Genomic DNA, 22,204 nt, shown 5'->3' with positions numbered 1-22,204 from the left:
ATATGTACGGTTCATTATATTCAGAAAGGTAAAAATGGGTTTTTTCACTTTTTCTTACATTGAAAAAGAAGCGTTTAAGGTTTATAAATGTAAAAATAATTAACAAAATTAGAACACAAATGGGTTAAATCTTGTTCCATTATTAGGAAAGTGTGGGAAACAACTCCATACAAAAATCAACAGGGCAGTGTGAGCGTACGCCCCACAAGAGAACGAACAAGCGTGAATAAGCCCAACACGCTAATTCAAATTGCCGACAATGGAGCACTGGCTGAATAGCCGGCGCGTTGCAACTGTGAATGAAAACAGTGCAACGGGCGGGCAGTCAACTGTTCCCTGGAAGAGCGGAATCGCGCCGGCCGTTCGTGGAAGGGCAATCACACGCTTAATTAGAGCCGCTTCCCCCCCTGCCGACCCAGCAGCCTTCACGGCTCCGTTCGGGGCGAAATTTCGCCAGCACGCCTACCCATCTTCTCTACCACATTCCCCCCACTCCAACCACGAAGGTCGCTTCGTGGACAAATGACGGCTTATTCCACGAATTCAGCTACCGCTGCAGCCGCCAACGCGCTAGCAGGAAAGATAGCAGCTCCGCGAAAGGCAATTCTAAAGCCAGTTGTTTGCGTCACTTGCAACTTGGTCCGTATGGTTTAGGGCGCCGAGTGTGAATGGCGATTGCACAAATACTCCTGCTCAAAGCTATCTTGTCACAGACAGACATCGTGAGAAATTATTTTTCACATAAACGTTGAAACTCTTAGGACTGGGTGGAGAGTGAACACTTTACCACTGAGAACCGCGGCACATCTTAAAAACAATAAAAATATTGAGAAATAGGACAAGTAATAAAATTCGAATATTTGGGAGAGATTATTCAACATAACGCGGCAAAAGCTGCTCTATAGGATAGCATCACAATGTGCATAAGGTGTACGATGTAACTACCACGGGATACCTACGAAAACATGTGCTAAAAAAAATTAAATGCACTAAAACACATTACTGAAAATAGAATGCCAGTATGCTAGCAAATACCTAACGTTAAATTCTGAGCCTCAAAACAGAAATATTATACGGAAAATATTAGGTCTTAGTAAAATGAAGAATTTTGAAAATGAAATAAAGATGAAATTTATCAGAACACATAAAACACTAATTAATAAATACCTTCAGCTTTCTCCTTTTTAATAATGTCATTTACATCTATCGCTGGAAACACCTTCAACATTTCTAACACGAGCACTTTCACTTGGCCTTCCTTTTAAACATACAAATGCTGAAAAATTCCATCACAGAGCCATGTATCACAAACACATTACTTTCAGATTATACAGCTGTATCAGCTACTAGTTTTTATTAGAAATCTGTCCACGGTCTTACTGGACCTAGAAAGTTTTACGCATGATTTAGGAATATCTATTCGTGAAAACATCTATGGAAAATTTTACGGCATTAAAACTTCTGTTTGTAACACGCTTTGTTCCAATAATTTGTCATGTAGACTACACCGCTAAGGATTTCACGTCATCTAATTTATTCGACTTTTCTCTAAGATGAGAAATTTCATACGATACCTTATTTACTCCCAGTTAAATGTTAGGCGCAAAGTCATCATTTGTGGTCTTGCATTTCTATCACCAATGGACTAATGCAAACACAATACTAAGTTAAAAGTTTTCCGCCAAGTTTCCAATCACACAGTTTTTCTTATTTGACTCTGTCATGTGCACTTCTTTGCTTGTCATATTCTTTGGTATGAGATAACACGCATTATCGCTGCACATTTGTTCAGAAAGAATTGGCGCTGGTTTGCCACATTTCCTCAGTTGCAATGAATAGCTGTTTTAATGGCTCTTTACTACGGGTCAGAAGGTCGCCACTGCAGCCAAATTTCCTCCTAACAGCGTAATAGGCCGGAATGAGGTCGCTCATTTGTGCAAATTAAACGAGACGGCATATTCGAATACTGCCTGTCCGGGGAAGTTTGATGCAATAGTTTAGCCTTCTTTTGGTTTAATAATTTTCTTGCTTGCCAGCAAAATAATGCTCAAGTAACAGAGGTCCGTAGGGTGAGAAATAAATAGAGCTTAACAACTATATTTGCTCAGGCTGAGTGCTATAGAAAATTAAGACCACCCGCTTTTACTGCTTCCTGTTACGATAGAGCTGCATGGAATCCTGAAGGATCGAAGGATGACAAAAAGTTACGAATTTCATGTTAGGAATACCCAATGGCGCTACTACTGTGAAGTTATTCATTGTGAAAAACATCTAGTCTGAAGTTGCGTTAGGTAAGGAATTATTTTCCATGAACAACACTTCAAACCACAAAATACTCGCGATCACTTAGTAACATGCCAAAAGAAAAATATAAAAGGCAATGTGGACTAGTTTATGCTTAAAAATATTCGGATTTATTTTAAATGTACTGCCATCTATATCCTCAGAAATACTTTGGTTATCAAAATAAGGTCAATATTTAATTTTGCCGAAAGGCGTAGTGCAAAATATAAAATTTAAGAAGTAAATATGAATAAAAGTAATCAGACGGACTGAAGAGCATTACCGTCTTTGAAGCTCTTCACGAGTAATTCTGTTCGTATCGTCAAAACCACACACTGTTGTTAACATTCTAAACGGAGACACTATCACCTGATACTAAAAAAAAAAAAAATGTTAGGTAAATGGCGTATTACACATTAATTTCTCATGTGAAGCAAAGCAGGGACAAAAAAATTTCGGTTTGTAACGATACTTCAAATTAAATGCTATACCGAGTAACATTTTTCAGTTACGGGATTTTTGGCTTTATACAAGTGAGCGACTTTCGTTAAGAAATTACATATGAAATTAATGTTCTAAAACTCACAAAATAGAAAGTTACCTTAAATTGTGCAGACACGTTGTTCAATCAACCTGATTATACGTATCGGTTCAATCTGGAACATTTGGTACTTATTGGTCATGGAATGAATTAAAAGCTTGCAAACAAGTCTTGACTCATTTCCACAGAAGCAATAACTGCACTCGCGTGTGTAATCGGCCATTTCTTTCTTAAAACGAACGCCAAGAATGGAAGCTCGAAAGTCATCTGTCACGCTTCAACGTATACAGTTCGTAGCAGGGCCCGAAGATACGCGGACACGGCCGATCTGCCCACGAGACAGACTTCGGGCATCTCCGGCAGTGGGCGATGGCGGCTCGAAAGTGCGAGCTGAGCACTGCCCCACAAAACGGAACACTCCGCCACTTTCCCGCCACGGAGAAAGTTCTCAGCGGGTTAACCTTGCCTGTGCAGCCCGTCGCCACTGGAAAACAGCTGCGCCGGCAGTCCACGCCGTGTCTGCCTTTCTTTTCTCGAAGCTGTAAACTTTTTTCTCCCCTTTTACTACTGACGTTAATTTCCAGCCAGGCAGTGATAGAAAATTTAATGTATTGACACTTTTAACTGGCGGCAGAAAAGTCCCTATTTCTTTGTAAGTTCAAAGGGGGGCTACACTGGGTGTTGCAGTGTTACAACCGGTAGCTTTTTGTTGTTGGGTACTTCAATGTCGATTAATTCGGTCCGACAATATTCAGACATGACCTGTGCTTAAAAAGAAACATTGATATTTTTTACAAATTTCAAGTGCTTTATGCGGATGCGCTTGAAGAGCCTGAAAAATTTTGTCTATTTTTCGACGTTTTTTACAAGTTTACTCATCCATTTTTTATCCATAAACATCTTTCTTTTTACTGTTCCCTGACACACACACACACACACACACACACACACACACACACACACACACACACACACACACAGGAAATAGAAGAGGACGCAGATGAAGATGAAATGGGAGATATGATACTGCGTGAAGAATTTGACTGAGCACACTGAAAGACGTAAGTCGAAACATGGCCCCGGGAGTAGACAACATTCCATTAGAACTGCTGATAGCCTTGGGAGACCCAGCCTGACAAAACTCTACCATCTGGTGAGAAAGATGTATGAGACAGGCGAAATACCCCCAGACTTCAAGAAGAATATAATTCAAATCCCTAAGAAAGCAGGTGTTGGCAGGTGTGTAAATTACCGAACTATCAGTCACGGCCGTAAAATACTAACACGAATTTACAGGCGAAAGGAAGAACTGTTAGTAGCTGACTTTGGGGAATATCAGATTGGTTTCCGTAGAAATGTTGGAACACGTGAGGCAATGCTGACGCTACGAATTATCTTAGTGGATAGATTGAGGAAAGGCAAATCTATGTTTCTAGCATTTGCAGGCTTAGAGAAAGCTTTTGTCAATGTTGACTGTGATATCTGTTTCAAATTCTGAAGGTGGCAAGGGTCAAATACAGGGAGCGAAATATATTTACAGTTTGTATAGAAACCAGATGCCAGTTATAAGAGACGAGGGGCATGAAAGGGAAGCAGTGGTTATAGCCTATCCCCGATGTTATTCAATCTCTACATTGAGCAAGCAGTATCGGAAACTAAAGAAAAAATTGCAGTAGGAATTAAAATCCATGGAGGAGAAATAAAATTTTCGAGATTTGCCGATCACATTGTAATTCTGTAAGAGACAGCTAAGGACCTGGAAGATCAGTTGAACGGAATGGACTGTCTCTTGTGAGGAGGATGTAAGATGAACAACAAAAGCAAAACGAGGCTAATGGAATGTAGTTTAATCAAGTCAGCTCATGCAGAGGGACTTAGATTAGGAAATGAGACAGTTATAGTCGTAGAAAAGTTTTGCTATTTGGGGAGCAAAATAACTCATGGCAAGGAAAGAGTTTCTGAAGAACAGAAATTAGTTAACTTCGGGTATAGATTTGTCAGGGAGTCTTTTCTGAAAGTATTTGTATGGAGTGTAGCCGAGTATGGAAGTGAAACATGGTCGATCAATGGTTTGGACAAGAAGAGAATAGAAGCTTTTGAAATGTGGTGCTACAGAAGAATGCTGCAGATTGGATGGGTATATCACATAACTAATCAGGACGTATTGCATAGAACTGGGGAGGAGTTTGTGGCACAACTTGAAGAAAGGATGGGATCGGTTGCGTTGGGTTGTATGGGGGAAGAGAGCAAACAGCGAGGTTATCGGTCTCATCGGATTAGGGAAGAAAGTAGGCCGTGCACTTTCAAAGGATCCCGCCATTTGCCTGGAGCAATTTAGGGCAATCCTAAATCAGGATGGCCGGACGCGGGATAGAACTGTCGCCCTCTCCAAAGCGAATCCAGTGTGCTAACCACTGCGCCACCTCCCTCGGTAAGGGATCGGTTGGTAAGACATGTTCTGAGGCAACGAGCGACCACCTATTTAGTATTCGAGGTAGCGTGGAGGGTAAAAATCATAGAGGGAGACCAAGAGATGAATACACTAAGCAGATTCAGAAGGATGTAGGTTGCAGTACGTACTGGGAAATGAAGCTTGTACGGGATAGAGTAGCGTGGAGAGCTGCATCAAACCAGTCTCTGGACTGAAGACTATAACAACAAATACTGAACGAAATAACAGTAGGAACATCATATTAACATTGGGCTGGACTGAAGAGGTCCTTGCTCGTAAACTGGTGCACCAGCCTAATATCGAGAGGGGTCCCCGCGACCAGGCAGAAGCGCCGCAACACGACGTGGAATAGACTCCTCCAATGTCTGAAGTAGTGCTGGAGGGAACCGACACCATGAATCCTGCAGGGCTCTCCATGAATCCGTAGGAGTAGAAGGGGGGTGGAGATTCTTTTGAACAGCGCATTGCAAGGCATCCCAGATACGCTCAATAATGTTCGTGTCTGGAGAGTATGGTGCCCAGCGGAAGTGTTTAAAAATGGCTCGGCACTATGGGACTCCCCTAGACCTTAGAACTACTTAAACCTAACTAGCCTAAGGACATCACACACATCCATGCCCGAGGCAGGATTCGAACCTACGACCGTAGCAATCGCGCGGTTCCGGACTGAGCGCCTAGAACCGCTAAACCATCGCGGCCGGCCGGAAGTGTAAACTCCGAAGAATGTTTTTGGACCACTCTGAGGCAATTCTTGACACATGGAGTGTCGCATTGTCCTGCTGGAATTGCCGAAGTCCGTCAAAATGCACAATGGACATGAACGGAAATGAGGTGACCAGACAGTATGCATACTTACGTGTCACCTGTCGGAATCGTATCTAGACGTATTAAAGATCCCGTATCACTCCAGCTGCACATGCCTCACACTATTATAGAGCCTCCGCCAGCTTTAACAGTCCCTTGCTGACAGGCAGGGTCGATGGATTCAGAAGGTTGTCTCCATACACGTTCACGTCCTTCAGCTCGATGCAATTTGAAACGAGACTTAACTTACCAGGCAAGATGTTAAGTCACCAGCAGTCCAACGTCGGTGTTGACGGGCCCTAGGCGAGCTTTGTGTTGTGTGGTCATCGACGGTACACGAGTGGGCGTTCTGCTCCGAAAGCCCATTTCGATTATGGTTCATACACTTCACTTGTTGGTGCCCCAGCAATGAAATCCGCAACAATTTACGGAAGGGTTGCACTCTTCTCTTTAGTCATCGTTGGTGCCATTCTTGCAGGGTCATTTTCCGGCCACAGCGATGTGGGAGATCTGATGTTTTACTGTATTCCTGATATTCACGGTACACTCGTGAAATGGTCGTACGGGAAAATCCACACTTCATCTCTACCTCGGAGACTGTGTGTCCCATTTTTGCTCGTGCACAGTCTAACACCACGTTCAAACTCACTTAGATCTGGATAACCTGCCATTATAGCAGCACCAAGCGATCTAACAACTGCGCCAGACACTTGCCTTATACAGGCGTTGCCGACAGCAGTGCCGTATGCTGTCTGTTTACGTATCTCTGTATTTGAATACCCAAGCGTACATCAGTTTCTTTGGCGCCTCGATGTACATTGTTGTATACCTGTACGAGATTACATTGACGTACGACAATGTCTTCGGGGTGTTTCCCCCTTTTTTTCCTTCCCAAGGCAGTGTAGATTCAAAAGCTCACACAAAGTCTTTCCAACAGTAATTCTTAACTCACTATTCGCGCGCGTGGAACGCGAAAGATGCAATAAGCCGTAAGATGGCTTGCGGACCACAGATATACCTCGCGCTAACGAATGTTCGAACCCGAGACCTTTGGTTTCGTAACCTGACAGTACCGCTCGCTGCTACCACGCGCTTTATAGATCAGATTCGGTATCCTGCTAATATATGCTAGCCGCCGACACGGGACTTGTAGCCTCCATTTCGGACTAGTCACCCGCGTAGGTGGCGAAGTGGCTGCGGCAGTTTCGCGAAACACGAGATTCTGCCACGGCGGATCTAGGCTACCAGCCAGTTTTGGCTGGGAGAGCGAACAAGATTCTCGAGCGTCCGAAGCGCGTAACACGATACGTGGTGGTTGCGGGTCTTGTGCTCAGAACTGCTGCAGGTTAGCTCAGTAAAATGTCCACGACAAAAGGCGTTTACAGTGCAAAAATCACTCCCGAGAGAGGAAAAATACCTCACTGCATAACAATGCTCAAATGCATCAGAATCAATTTTGGGATCGATCAAAGAAAATTATAGGCTGTAAGACGAATGTCAACAAAATGAAAACTAAGATAGTGGGATGGAGGCCAGTTGAATTATACCATCCGGCCATTCTATACCCGTATTTCCCAAATCCAGATCCCGTAAAGATAAACGTTTCAGAGGAATACAGAAAGAACTTCGCTTCAACTTGCATTCACACGACGCGTAACTATGACGCACAATACTCGCTGGAGTATCGTCAAGAGAGTTTTATGGGAAGCTTTTCTTGGCAATTGTGTCAATATTGTCGAGAAGGTCACACAAGAAGTAAAGTATGATAACGAGGGACGGATCGAAACTTATAAGCAAAAATGGGCCTGATACATCTGAAAGTGGAATATATAAACCAGTACTGTTGTCTCGATTGTAAGGTACGCCCATTTCATAAGGGGTAGTATGAACCAACGCAGTTGGGCACTGAAATATATACCTAAAGAGCTACTGAGCACCTGTTCACTGGAAGAGATGGTTTCGCGGTAAGGAACAGGTGCCCATGGCTCTTAAGATATCCATTTATCAGACTTTGCACTGGTTTGATCCATACTATCACCTCTGAAAGTTATCTACCCTACAACCTTAGAAATCATACCGATTCAAGTATTCCCCTGTCAGAAGTATCAGAACGATTTTCGTTTACAACTTTCGACTCCGTTTCCGGACCACGAACCCTTTAAAAAAAAAAAAAAAAAAAAAAAAAATGCATTCACCCTTCATCATTCCCGAACATTGATGTCATCACGGAACTACCCAGCATTAAAAGGGGCACTGTGGAGAGTGCAAAGAAATTTCAACTATCAAATGCTTGAAGTTTAATGTTCTCCTCCTCCCCCCCCCCCAACCCACCACCACCTCCATGCAATTGAAATTTTCATGGAAACTATTTTAATAGTGTTAAATGGTTGCAGTAAATTTTAAATCAATTTGTGTACATTTTCCATCTATGTAAGAATAAATACCTAATTTAAATTGAATATGGATTGGTACTCTGCTGTAGAAATACTGCTTTTACATCTACATCCAAATTTATACTTCGCAAGCCACCCAACGGTGTGTGACGGAGAGCGCTCTAGGTGCCACTGTCATTACCTCCGTTTCCTGTTCCACTCGCGTATGGTTCGCGGGAAGAACGACTGCCGGAAAACCTCCGTGTGCGCTCGAATCTCCTCGGGAGGTATAAGTAGGGGGAAGCAATATATTCGATACCTCATCCAGAAACGTACCCTCTCGAAACCTGGACAGCAAGCTACACCGCGATGCAGAGTCTGCCACTTGTGTTTGTTAAACATCACCGTAACGCTATCACGCTTACCAAATAACCCTGTGACGAAACGCGCCGCTCTTCTTTGGATCTTCTCTATCTCCTCCGTCAACCCGATTTGGTTGGTTGGTTGTTTGTGGGAAGAGTTCAAACAGCGAGGTCATCGGTCTCAGCGGATTAGGGAAGGATGGGGAAGGACGTCGGCCGTGCCCTTTCAAAGGAACCATCCCAGCATTTGCCTGGAGTGATTTAGGGAAATCACGGAAAACCTAAATCAGGATGGCTGGACGCGGGATTGAACCGTCGTCCTCCCGAATGCGAGCCCAGTGTGCTAACCACTGCGCCACCTCGCTCGGTCTCCGACCTGGTACGGATCCCACACTGATGAGCAATACTCAAGTATAGGTCGAACGAGTGTTTTGTAAGCCACCTCCTTTGTTGATTGACTATATTTCCTAAGGACTATCCCAATGAATGTCAACCTGGCACCCGCCTTACCAACAATTAATTTTATATGATTATTTCCACTTCAAATCGTTCCGCACGCATACTCCCAGATATTTTCCAGAAGTAACTGCTACCAGTGTTTGTTCCGCTATCATATGATCATAAAATAAAGGATCCTCCTTTCTATGTATTCGCAATACATTACATTTGTCTATGTTAAGGGTCAGTTGACACTGCCTGCACGAGCAAAGGCCAAGAACACCCAGAAGGAGATTGTTCTGTTACGGATAAAATGGTCCTAAATGGGTAAATGAAACACATACTACAAATAAAAAGTAATATTTTACTATCGTACCACGACAGCTGGTTCAATGCTTCAAAGGAAATTGTTTTGGTGGAAACACGCGCGAATCGGACAAAGAGCGGGGTTGTACATAAAAGCGCACTATTGTGTTTTGGTATTGCAGGCGCGGTTTCGGGAACACCACATTCGTTTCAGCAAAGGCGCGATTTCGCCGCTCGGGCCTAATTCGGAAGAGTGCACAGCATTACCAAAGTCGCATAAGCACCGGAGTGAGTGAGTGCGTGCGAGTGCTTTGTCCTGTAGCGACTCGGCTGAAAGTTCAAGGCGGGAGGGCGAACTGATGACACGGCGGCGAGGTAGATTTGCGCGGTGTTTCGTGCCGGCGACGAGCTGCACAGCGTAAGGACGAGAGTCGTATTGCCGACAAGGCAGCCCATTGTGTCCTGACTTTCGCAGGCACGCCGTACAATGGCGCTAATGTCACAAGGGGATGCCGCCTGAGAAACAACACATTTGACGCTCCCAATTCTTCGCGAAAGCCTGGACAAGATCCTTAGTAACACGAAGCCGTCTGAATATTCATAACCAGCAGCATATATAGTTTCCCCATCCATTCACATGGCCTCCGCGACAGCAACTATTAACATGTAAACGTTTAAACTACACCTAACCCTATCTATATGGCGCAAATTCACATCCATTTTCCCATCTAGACAAGTATCATCAATATGGGATTCCCAACAACAAAAATCGCAAAATGAACTGGAATAGACATGCGTATTCCAAATACAAAGATACGGCACTGCGGTCAGCAAAGCCTATACAGGGTGTTACAAAAAGGTACGGCCAAACTTTCACGAAACATTCCTCTCTCTCTCACACACACACACACACACACACACACACACACACACACACACACACACAAAGAAAGAAAATATGTTATGTGGACATGTATCATGAAACGCTTACTTTCCATGTTAGAGCTCATTTAGCTCATTTTATTACTTCTCTTCAAATCACATCAATCATGGAATGGAAACACACAGAAACAGAACGTACCAGCGCGACTTCAAACACTTCGTTGCAGGAAATGTTCAAAATGTCCTCCGTTAGCGAGGATACATGCATCCACCCTCCGTCGCATGGAATCCCTGATGCACTGACGAAGCCATGGAGAATGGCGTATTAAAACGAGCTCTAACATGGAAATTAAGCGTTTCCAGACACAAGTCCACGTAACATCTTTTATTTATTTGTGTGTGAGGAATGTTTCCTGAAAGGTTGGCCGTACCTTTTTGTAACACCCTGTATACCGAAACCATGGTCAAGAATTTTAACAAATCTTTATCCTGCAACTCTTTTGGCTGTCATTTACCGTGAAGCCTTTAAATACGTTCAGGTGGATATGACAGCCGAGTTAATTCCGGCGAGCCATTTTGTGGTAGTTTTCGGTTGTAGGTCTGAAGTTTTCTGATTTTAAAAAGTGCTGTAAAGAAATATTTGCATCTGGTTAATCCATAATCAAAACTGGAACAAATGTTTACGTAAATTTATTTGATTATCTCATTTGTGTGCCGCTGATTTACACCCAGTCCAGTGGAAGATGCAGCAGACAGCTCTAGACACACATTGTTGACATGATAATCGATATACAGGGTGACACAAATAACGCGCAATTTCCACAATCCAATAAAACTAGAAGTGATAAAGGAAAGAAATCGCATTCACAGTAATTGAAAACTTACAACTCTGCCATTTACGAAACATTGATGGAATTTATCATTTTCTAAAAATTACAACTTTGCTGTTGAGACTTCTCATTGACCGCTTCAACATCTCAGCTGGGATACTGAGATCTGCCACCCTCCTTGTCTGTTTTAACCAATCGAGATTTCTTGGTAGAGTCGTGTAGACTCTGGTCTTGCGGTAGCCCCACTATAAAAAAATCGCAAACGGATAAATCTGACGATCCAGGGGGAAAGTGAATGTTACCGAACCGTGAGACCACACGGTTGCCAAACAATTCTGGCATATACATGGCATTGATCGTCGTGCCGTGTGTGGATATCGCTCCGTCCAGGCTGCTTGAACGCTTGGAAAGTTGTCAACGCAAGTGTAAAGAAAGTTCTTAACTCCTCCAAGTAACAATCGGCAGTTACAGTTATCGACACAATGGCAATTCATTTGTGATTTTTTTCTTGTGGGGTTACCTCACGAGCAAAGTCTACACGACTCGACCAAGAACCATGGGTGAGTTAAAACAGAGAATTCGGAATGCAGTTCACAGTATCCCGTCTGAGGTACTGAAGCGGTCAATGAGGAATCTCAACGGCAGATTTCACGAATGTATTCGTACAGGAGAACGCCATCTAAAGGACGTAATAAAAAAAAATTATGCCATCAATGTTTCATAAATAGCGAAGTTGTAAGGTTTCAGTTACTGTGCTTCCGATTTCTTTTCTTCGTCACTTCTAGTTTTATTGGATTGTGGAAATTTTCGTTTTTCTGTGTTACCCTATACACGCTAAGTAAACATCTAGAAGTTCTACCTAACATTCTAGTGTAGTTTGCTCTGAATTCGTGGCACGCTTACTTTTCTTAATAAAGAACCAATACACAAATACGAATTACGATTCATACAGGTCTATATTCCTAGTAGATTTAGCTACACCTATCCACTAGTCCATTCTAAAAGCAGAAAACTACAATTAGTTTGTTTTCCCCAATGTAATTCAGAAAATAATGAATTACTTGACCTGTTCACTTCTTCCTGAGTACTTTATCTGTAGCGCTACATTTCAAATGTCTATTTTCTTCTTACCTGGACTGCTTTATAGTTTTCGGACAACCGTACGAGACTACACGCCATACAAATAACGCACTTCCAGAAAATACATCCCAACACTTAAATTCCTGTTTCATGCTAATTTCCTCCTTTTCAAAAATGTTTTTCTATCAACTGGGTTGGTACGTCTGCCTGGTGTAGCTGGATAAAAGTTTCTTTTGTGAGAGGAGGGGGCGCATAAGCCCACTTTATTACAGGTTTGCGAGTATTACGAAATGAATGTGGTTGCGTTCTCACTACATAAAGAGCCTACACAAAACAGATTTCAGATCGTAGAAACGATAGCAGTAAAACATTCTTATATTCTCTGTATTTATGAAACGATGACGAGATCGTAATCTAGTCTTCCGCTCAATAAATAAATGTTCTAGCTCCTATGTACTAGCAAATAAAAAATAGCGATTGCGTCGCCAAAAGAGGACGTGCGATCAAAGCCTTCAACAGAATTGTAAGAACGTAAAATACTCCGGACAACGGAATTCTAAACAAAAGCTCACCTCTCATTTGGCTTATAATTAAACTATAAAAAAGCAGGAACTATTGCCAGATATGGTCTTACGATAGCAAGAAACAAAGGCAATGAGGGGAGTGGCGTACCTATATTTCTTTTGTCCGCGCATTGTGCTTCACCATACAGCCGAGCTTTGTCAGTTGTTCGGGTCTCGTCTTCCGTAACAGACCAATGTGATGTCACCGCACACATGTGGCACTGAAACCACCTCTCTGCTCTACCTCCGAATGAAATAGGACTCATTTAACACGATTATAGAATATCACTTTTGTAAGAGCAGGGTAAGGTGTACTCGATATCACATATACTAATAAGCAAACCAACTAATTACATAAAAGACATGTTTACGCCACTAACACTTTATTTCACAATTGCAATTCTCGGCCTATTATAAAGTGAAGATGTTATAGCTATTAGGCCTTACCACCCTAGAAAAGACACACAAGTATGTCGTCGTTCTTGACACTGTTACATAGCGCGAGCTCATATTTCAGTCTGTAGAAATGTTCGTTGGTCCATCACTTGTCATATATGCACTAAACTGCAGCGGCAGATTACTGTTTACAGGCTACTGGTCAAACTGATTTCAATATACGACAATGGGCTTCTCCACCATACCGACTGGAAGCGAATTGTTGGTTATAAATGTCGTAACAAGGCAACAATCCAACACCAGATGATCACTTAAGTTACACCGGGAAGCCTACCCTGTGTTTGGATCTTCTATCGGTCTAAAATTAGTATGCATGTAGAGTGGAAACAAAACGCACAGGGTTAAATTTTTATTCTGCATGTTACGACTGTAATTTATCAAGAAGGAATAAACAAAACTCAAACCAGTATTTTCTATCACGAAATAAAACTGCATAGTCAATTTCCGGGGGAGATGAAAATAAAATTACTGAACTGTACTTAAAAATGCAACTAAGGCACACACTAATTAACGCATACTACACGAATATTAATTACAGAAGAAAGATTAGGGGTTCATAATAGAAACAATGTCACATCACAATGCGTGATAATGTAATGCTTTCACAAAAAGAAAATCATGTACTACCAAGATCAAATGTCGATCAATAATGCACGATAGTAATGTCTTGTCCTATTGGACTCAACATCTCATTATTTAGGTTTTCCTCGATCACTTCCAGTAACTGCCAGGATGGTTCCTTCAGGAAAGCTACTCTCTGCCACCTGTCCTACACTCATAAAAGCATCTTTATCTCCAGTATATTCTTCGTCTACATTCAAGCTACCAATTTCTATTGATCTCTGTATCGATGTGGGATAATCACACGACGAATTACTGAACAAAGCCAGCAAACGGGCAGACGGTTTTAATGCCGCGGCGTTTCACTAGAAATGGTTCGTCACTTCACATGGTTACCTACGGGATGAACTAGAGTTTAGCGTCGAATATGACCAACGGTAGCATGACATTTAGCAGAGGAACAAAGGGTGCTTTAAATGCCAGTAAAAATGATAGTCACTACACGGATTTTAAGTCCGCCGCGGACTGCGAACAAAAACAAGTTACGAGGCTATAGAAACGCCATTGGGCTGCTCAGGCAGTGTTGGACGCATTCGCCAGGCTAAAGCTCAAATCACGTTTTACGGGCAGAGGAAGCGTCATGGCCTTTATGAATTACCTCTGACTCTAGAACCTGTTTCCTGGCAGCTCCTAGGACATGTTCGTGGATACACAGCATTTGCTTTATAAACGTCCTTACACCCACTACGTATCACCACAAGAACTTGTATCCACTTTTGAAATAATTCCAGCCAAGCTTTATGACTTTCGTGGTGGGATGGTGCACATCTCGTACAAAGCAATTCCACTAACGTATGGCAGTAACTATGGATACAAAGTCGTTTAGAACTAGCTCCAAATCACGTTAAGTAAGATCTCGGTCGAGATATTACGATAAGAACGCACTGACACGAAGACAAATTATATAAATGTGACGCACCAAACTCACTGACGTTGAAAGCTATCACAAAAATGTAGCACGTCTTTAACGTGAAGTGCTAAAAAACAAAGTCAAGCACACATACGATAATTTGTGGCGGAGGCGGGGGTGCCACACCTGGAGTTTTAGAGTACATTTAATATTTTGGACGACGAATGGCGACAAAGCCATAAAAAACCCAGTTCCGACCCTGTTAAAAAAATGCGTAATATAGAGTTAATATACAATAATTCTCTTGAAAGAAAAAGACCTACCTATACTAAAGTTTTCCTGCACTGAGAGGTGGTGGTGGGATGGGGCAGTGGCGCCTTGCCCCCCCCCCCCCCCCAACCACTGGCTACGGGCGTCCTTGTAACAGCATTCGCAGTATAAACGCAAGTACGTTAAAGGAAATAAAAAAAAACCGTTCATAAGTAGAAACACTCACATTCTCCCCCTGTCACATATCATTAATATTTTCGACAGCCGAATTATCTATGTAAATACTCGCCACTCAACGATTTTCTATCAATTTTCTAGATCTACATCCATACTCCGCAAGCCACCTGACGGTGTGTGGCGGAGGGTACCCTGAGTACCTCTATCGGTTCTCCCTTCTATTCCAGTCTCGTATTGTTCGTGGAAAGAGGGATTGTCGGTATGCTTCTGTGTAGGCTCTAATCTCTCTGATTTTATCCTCATCGTCTCTACGCGAGATATACGTAGGAGGGAGCAATATACTGCTTGACTCTTCGTGGAAGGTATGTTCTCGAAACTTCAACAAAAGCCCGTACCGAGCTACTGCGCGTCTCTCCTTGCAGAGTCTTCCATTGGAGTTTATCATCTCCGTAACGCTTTCGCGATTACTAAATGATTCTCCGTTAAATCTTCTCTCTCTCTCTCTCTCTCTCTCTCTCTCTCCTTTCGACCCTATCTGGTACGGATCCCACACTGCTGAGCAGTATTCAAGCAGTGGGCGAACAAGCGTACTGTAACCTAATTCGTTTTCGGATTGCATTTCCTTAGGATTCATCCAATGAATCTGAGTCTGGCATCTGCTTTACCGACGATCAACTTTGTGCGATCATTCCATTTTAAATCACTCCTAATGCGTACTCCCAGATAATTAACTGCTTCCAGTTGCTGACCTGCTATTTTATAGTTAAATGATAAGGGACGTATCTTTCTATGTATTCGCAGCACATTACACTTGTCTACATTGAGATTCAATTGCCATTCCCTAGACCATGCGTCAAATGGCACTGAGCACTATGGGACTTAACATCTATGGTCATCAGTCCCTAGAACTTAACAACTACATAAACCTAAGTAACCTAAGGACATCAGACACATTCATGCCCGAGGCAGGATTCGAACCTGCGACCGTAGCGGTCGCGCGGTTCCACATTGTAGCCCCTAGAACCGCTCGGCCACCCCGGCCGGCTATCTACTACAGCTCCGCAGCCTAAACACTACAATAAAGCACGTTTGTGCCTCCGAACTCCTATGAAGAGCTCGTAGATAGTCTCACGTTAATAGTTAATGAATAACAAAGTTACCAGAATGAGATTTTCAGTCCGCAGAGGTGTGTGCGCTGATATGAAACTTCCTGGCAGATTAAAACTGTGTGCCGGACCGAGACTCGAACTCGGGACCTTTGCCTTTCGCGGGCAAGCGCTCTACCAACTGAGCTACCGAAGCACGACTCACGGCCCATCCTCACAGCTTTACTTCTGCCAGTACCTCGTCTCCTACCTTCCAAACTCTACAGAAGCTCTCCTGCGAATCGTGCTTGGGTAGCTCAGTTGGTAGAGCACTGGCCTGCGAAAGGCAAAGGTCCCGAGTTCGAGTCTCGGTCCGGCACACAGTTTTAATCTGCCAGGAAGCAACAAAGTCGCTTCTATGCAAGTGGGGACTAACTACCGTACACACACTTCTGTAAAACAAACCGCGCTGGAGTATAGGAGTAAGTGAAGTCGCTAACAAGTGTACTGTAACCTACTTCGTTTGTTTTCGGATTGCATTCCTTAGGAATTTTCCGATGAATCTGTCTGGCATCAGCTTTAACGACGATTAATTTCATATGTTCATTCCATTTCAAATCAGTCCTAATCCCTCCTCCCACATAATTTATGGAATTAACTGTTTCCAGTTGCTGGCCTGCTATATTGTAGCTAAACGATAAAGGCTCCTTCTTTATATGTATTCGCAGCTCACTACAATTGTCTACATCGTTCTCTTTCCTATTAGTTATCCCAGGTTCTGCTGTCTCCATGATTTCACATCTTTAAAAAAATCCCAGTTTAACTTTGTGGCTAGGCTGTCTTTCCCTTGCCGAAGTTAGTGAACCTCAGAGAGTGAAGTCGTGTGCGCCTCTGGCGTTGGAATCGGGTAAACATTGGTGAAAGCGATGTACTACCACGAGAAATGTACACCTCATCCTTCACCTCTTTACCCGCCTTGCATTCCACTGCTCCTCTGCGTCTAAGGACTTCGCCGGTAAACACCACAAAATGAGAGGAACCTGCGACACGAGAGTGCGCTCTTTTACGAAAGGTTGATCAGATGGAGCGAAATTTCAGCCACGACCCCGGGCAGCTTTCCTGACACTTTCATCTCCGGCGATCACGAACTCAACAGGTTGCCCAAGAGATGTCGTCGCGTACGCCCAAGGCAAACCAAGTGTCTTAACACTGTTACAAAGCTCTGAAGTTGCTGAACCAAAGAAACGATCCACAGTTTCGCTACCCACTATATACGAACACACGGCGACTTCCTTGTTTACAAACAACAATCTGATCACAACTGCTACGATCTGGTTAATGTGTGGTAGCGGACCATTCGATTCTTAAGTCCTATCGGACCACTAGCAAGCCGCTTTCGACAATGTTGGCATACGCTTGGCTAAATGACTGAGCGATGGACACTCATTCTACAGTACCTTGGTTCGAACCCTCCTAGAACCACCGGACTTAAATTTTCTGTCCCTCATAGAGTGCCATCGCGTCGCCGAAAAGCCGCGAACTGAACAATAACAGCAGTTGCAACAACAGGATTACCGTTTTGTGGTTTGCGGCGATGAAGTGAATGAGCAGTTTTTGGAAGCTGCAAGATGTTTAAGGAAAAACTTTTGCTACTAGCTTCGTCTGGTCTACACATGGTTAATCCTCCGACACTACTACCAGGAAATTAGTTACGCATTATGTTTTCTGGAGCATTAAATTAGTATTAATATGTTGAATAGGCAATGATAAAAGTTTTCATTAACTTCGATGTCCACAGCTCGTCGTCGGTGTCGCAGACGCCACATCGCAGGGTCCCGGGTTCGATTCTCGGATGGCTCGGCCAATTTCTTTGCTTGGGGACTGGGTGTTTGTGTTGGACTAATGATTTCATTTCATATTCGTCGACACACAAAACGCCTAACAGGCGTCAAGTAGAAAGCCACGCACCTCAGGGCCAATAATACTTTACAATGAAGTCGCTTCATTAACTTCCTTACAGCTGTAAGCGTAGTTATTGCCCGAAAAAGGCTGTAGGCTGCGCAGGCTGTGCCTTCTAGGCACAATGCTTTCTTTCGCAAAATGCTAAATATGCCATTCACGGCACTAAATAAGCATTACACCTCGACGCTACAGCACGTTTACTTAAAAAAAAAACATGCATCATTCCGCAAACATTCTGATAAGCTGGCTTCCCTCGCGCTTGATTAGCTATAAATTTTTGCCATGTAACTTATTTACTGGAAGTGTAGAAGTCATTACCATGAAAACAAACTTATCCAAAGAATGACAACATAACATACAAATCTTTCAAGCAGTACTTTTGTCATCCTACGTAAATCAGTTGGCGCAAAACACTATGGAAATAATGTTTTTAATCTAGCCCATGGCAGGACGATGGGCCAACTCCAAAGAACACCCACAACAATGCTCTAAGCAAATACGGGCCAGATTCTTGCAGCTGCTAACACGTCCTTTCAAGATTCTTGCAAGAAGCCAGTAGCCTAACATCGAACTTACCACAAAACTGTGCTCTCCTGAAGAAACTAAAAAGGGAACATCACACTAGGTTGTGTGTGTGTCTTCATTCTTAAAGTATAAAATATTCTACCAAGAAACGAGGGAACAGACTATCACAATTTACATATGCATCGCCGCAGGTTACGCATTGTCTGTTGCTAGCTTCGTACTTCAAAGTGAACATCTTCATAGGTACTTCCATATCCCGAAAACCACTGAAGTGAATGGGTGATGGTACTTCCCATTGTAACATTTATTTGGGATTGCTCCTACTCCATTTTTCTTGTTATTCGTGGGTAGAGAGATTCACTAGTATCTCTACGTGCGCTTTAATCAGTCTAATCTCGTATTCGCGATAGCTGCCAAGACGATGCGACGGGCATGTAGTAGCATAACTTCGCCCGTACGCCTTCGCGAGACAACAGGAGTCAAGTCTCTAAGCGCGTGCCAAATAAATTTATTCAGCATCTTTGTGAAGCGTGTCAAAGATGTAAACATACTTGCTGCCCTTTGTACACGTTTAGTATCCCCCGTTTATCTACGGCATGGGCCATACACAGTTGATATTGTAAGACGGTTCACACAATTGTTTACAAAACACTCCTATGGAGATTGCATTCTCCTTGTTTCCCACCAATGAACCGAATTCTGCCAGTCATCTGTTTTACTTACAACTGATCTTCCTATTTTACATCCCTAAAATTTGTTGCAAGCTAGCACTAACATTGCAATCATTGAACTGTTTCCGCAATAGAAAAAAGTATTTTCTTCGGAAAGGGGAGTTCGGCAGTTTACACTTATCCGGAGTCGTAGCGAAATTCTGAGGCCCATTCATGTTTACAGCCAAGTTTTAGACCTAAAACCTATCATCGACACGTTTCACACGACTTTCTCCCCGAACACAAACTATCAGCTAAGGACCAACAAACAGGATTGTTCGCCGAAAACGACGGAGAGCATGACATACAATTTGGAAGTTACAAATTGCATCTGGCAACATCGCAAACACAAAACTGATGACAGTAGGATGTGAAACTAAGGTAGCATATTGCCAACCCATCAGCAAGACACTGTCAAACGTAAAAAAAAAAAAAAAAAAAAAAAAAAAAAAAAAAAAAACCTGGAAACGCGACTACGAACAATAAGTTTCCAGGATGACGGAGGTGGGAAAGTATTTACTCTTATTCGCTCCACTTCCCACGAATCCTTCGCCGGCGCGAGGGAAGAGGTTACTATGACAAGAAACTCTCTCTCAGACTGACTACAGCTCTCTCTGTCTCTCGGGGCTACCCACACAGCGCGTCCGAACTTTCACCTTTCTAAAAACGACGCACGCTGTCTCTCAGCGGATCGTTAAGGCGGGAACTATTGAAGACCGGCAAAAAGAGGATTAAAAAAAAAAAAAAAGCTTTGCGGAGGGGAAAAGTGTTCGTGAAACTCTGTACTCACCTTATAATGGAAATCACCAAAGTCGAAGACGCTTGCTCCGGCATTCATCACTGCGGCGGACATTGCGGAGCGAAATAATTCCTTCGGAACGGACGACTATCGTAGAAAAATAAAAAAAAAAACAGCTGCACTCACAAAACTGAGGAATAGGGGGAGGGAGGGTGAAGTGGGAAACAAAAAAAAATATGGAAACAAAAACACCCCTGTTCTATGGGAGGATCTGTCGGAGCACCGGGTAAAAAAAATATAAACACTTGCGCGTACCGCGGGAACGCAGCACGCTACGACGCCGGTATCGACACTTGTTGCGAGAGGGTGAGCAGGTGAGGGGGGAGTCCGCCACGGAACAGCACTGGAATCTCACTCGGCGCGCCTCTAGCGACTTTCTGTGTTGCCTTCGCCACTTGCGAGGATGGGCAGGACCGGACTTCGCGCGCTAGCACTCGGCGACTCTCTTACCGCCCAACTGACGCCGCGCGGGAGCGCGCGCCCGCACGTCATGAGCGGCGCACGGCGCATGCGCGCGCCGCGCTCGGAAGGGGGTGGAGCCAGTCGGCGCGGCGCGGCGCGGGCAAGGGCGCCAGGGGAGGGAGCGGCGGCGTGACGTCACGACCCCGGCAGTCAAGGACTGTCGGAGGGCATTGTTGGTGCGTCGCTGTTGACTTGTTTTGCTTTCGTGCGCCGTGGTGCACGGGCGCTGCGCTCGGCTGCGGCAAACTTCCTCCGGCGACTGGCAAGACGGGCGAACGGAGGTGGCGTAGCGAGAAGTTGGCTCTGTGGCAGTACAGCACGTTCACACGTCCGATTCTGCACACACGCTATCGCTGCACTAAGAGGACGGCAACGGTCACGATTGCAGTGACACTCATCCTTTCTTTCCCCTTAAGTCAGCGCGTTTTGAAGTACTCACAGCTAGGCTTGTTGCAGATCGTATGTATTCGTTACTGATTAACAAATATTCTAAGAGACTCGAGGTACAAGCATCTTGTCTTGTGGTGTCCAATCCGGTTTGATGCAGTTCTCTACGCTACTCTGTCCAGTTTTAGCCTCCTCTACATCGTCGAATTTCTATTGCAACCCACATCCAGTTGAACCTTCTTACTGTATTAATCCCCTGGTCTTACCCTACAATTCCTCTCTTCCCCCACCCCTTCCTTCGCAGCATTACGTCACGCCACAGGTTGTCCTATCAGCCGATTCCTCATTTTAGTCACGTTGTGCCATAAATTTATTATTTTACTAATTAGAATCGTTACCAGCTTATTAGTTTATCCCTTAATTAGTCTAGGTGGAGTGCTTATAAAATAAATCCCATTAATCAGGTACTCCTATGATCATCTACATCTACATAGATACTCCGCAATCCACCATACGGTGCGTGGCGGAGGGTACCTCGTACCACAACTAGCATCTTCTCTCCCTGTCCCACTCCCAAACAGAACGAGGGAAAAATGACTGCCTATATGCCTCTGTACGAGCCCTAACCTCTCTTATCTTATCTTTGTGGTCTTTCGGCGAAATATAAGTGGGCGGCAGTAAAATTGTACTGCAGTCAACCTCAAATGCTGCTTCTCTAAATTTCCTCAGTAGCGATTCACGAAAAGAACTCCTCCTTTCCTCCAGAGACTCCCACCCGAGTTCCTGAAGCATTTCCGTAACACTCGCGTGATGATCAAACCTACCAGTAACAAATCTAGCAGCCCGCCTCTGAATTGCTTCTATGTCCTCCCTCAATCCGCCCTGATACGGATCCCAAACGCTCGAGCAGTACTCAAGAATAGGTCGTGTTAGTGTTTTATAAGCGGTCTCCTTTACAGATGAACCACATCTTCCCAAAATTTTACC

At 43.8% G+C, this 22,204-nt stretch overlaps 1 protein-coding gene and 1 non-coding gene across 2 annotated transcripts in view; both read right to left on the bottom strand.

The window, feature by feature from the left end:
* The window catches only part of LOC126292118 (mRNA decay activator protein ZFP36L1), a 170,957-nt gene extending 150,114 nt beyond the window's left edge, over positions 1-20,843 (bottom strand). Inside the window, exon 1 of the mRNA XM_049985945.1 lies at positions 20,360-20,843. Coding sequence (XP_049841902.1) covers positions 20,360-20,422 — 63 coding nt within the window. The 5' untranslated portion in view covers positions 20,423-20,843. The remainder of the gene's footprint in view (positions 1-20,359) is intronic.
* On the bottom strand, positions 16,515-16,591 carry Trnas-cga (transfer RNA serine (anticodon CGA)). Its single transcript has one exon. It is a non-coding gene; the product is annotated as a tRNA-Ser (tRNA).
* Positions 20,844-22,204: the final 1,361 nt, after the last annotated feature.

The sequence above is a fragment of the Schistocerca gregaria genome, chromosome 9 (genome assembly GCF_023897955.1).
Source record: "Schistocerca gregaria isolate iqSchGreg1 chromosome 9, iqSchGreg1.2, whole genome shotgun sequence".
Classification (NCBI taxonomy): Eukaryota; Metazoa; Arthropoda; class Insecta; order Orthoptera; family Acrididae; genus Schistocerca; species Schistocerca gregaria.
This window is presented reverse-complemented; position numbering and strand designations above follow the sequence as displayed.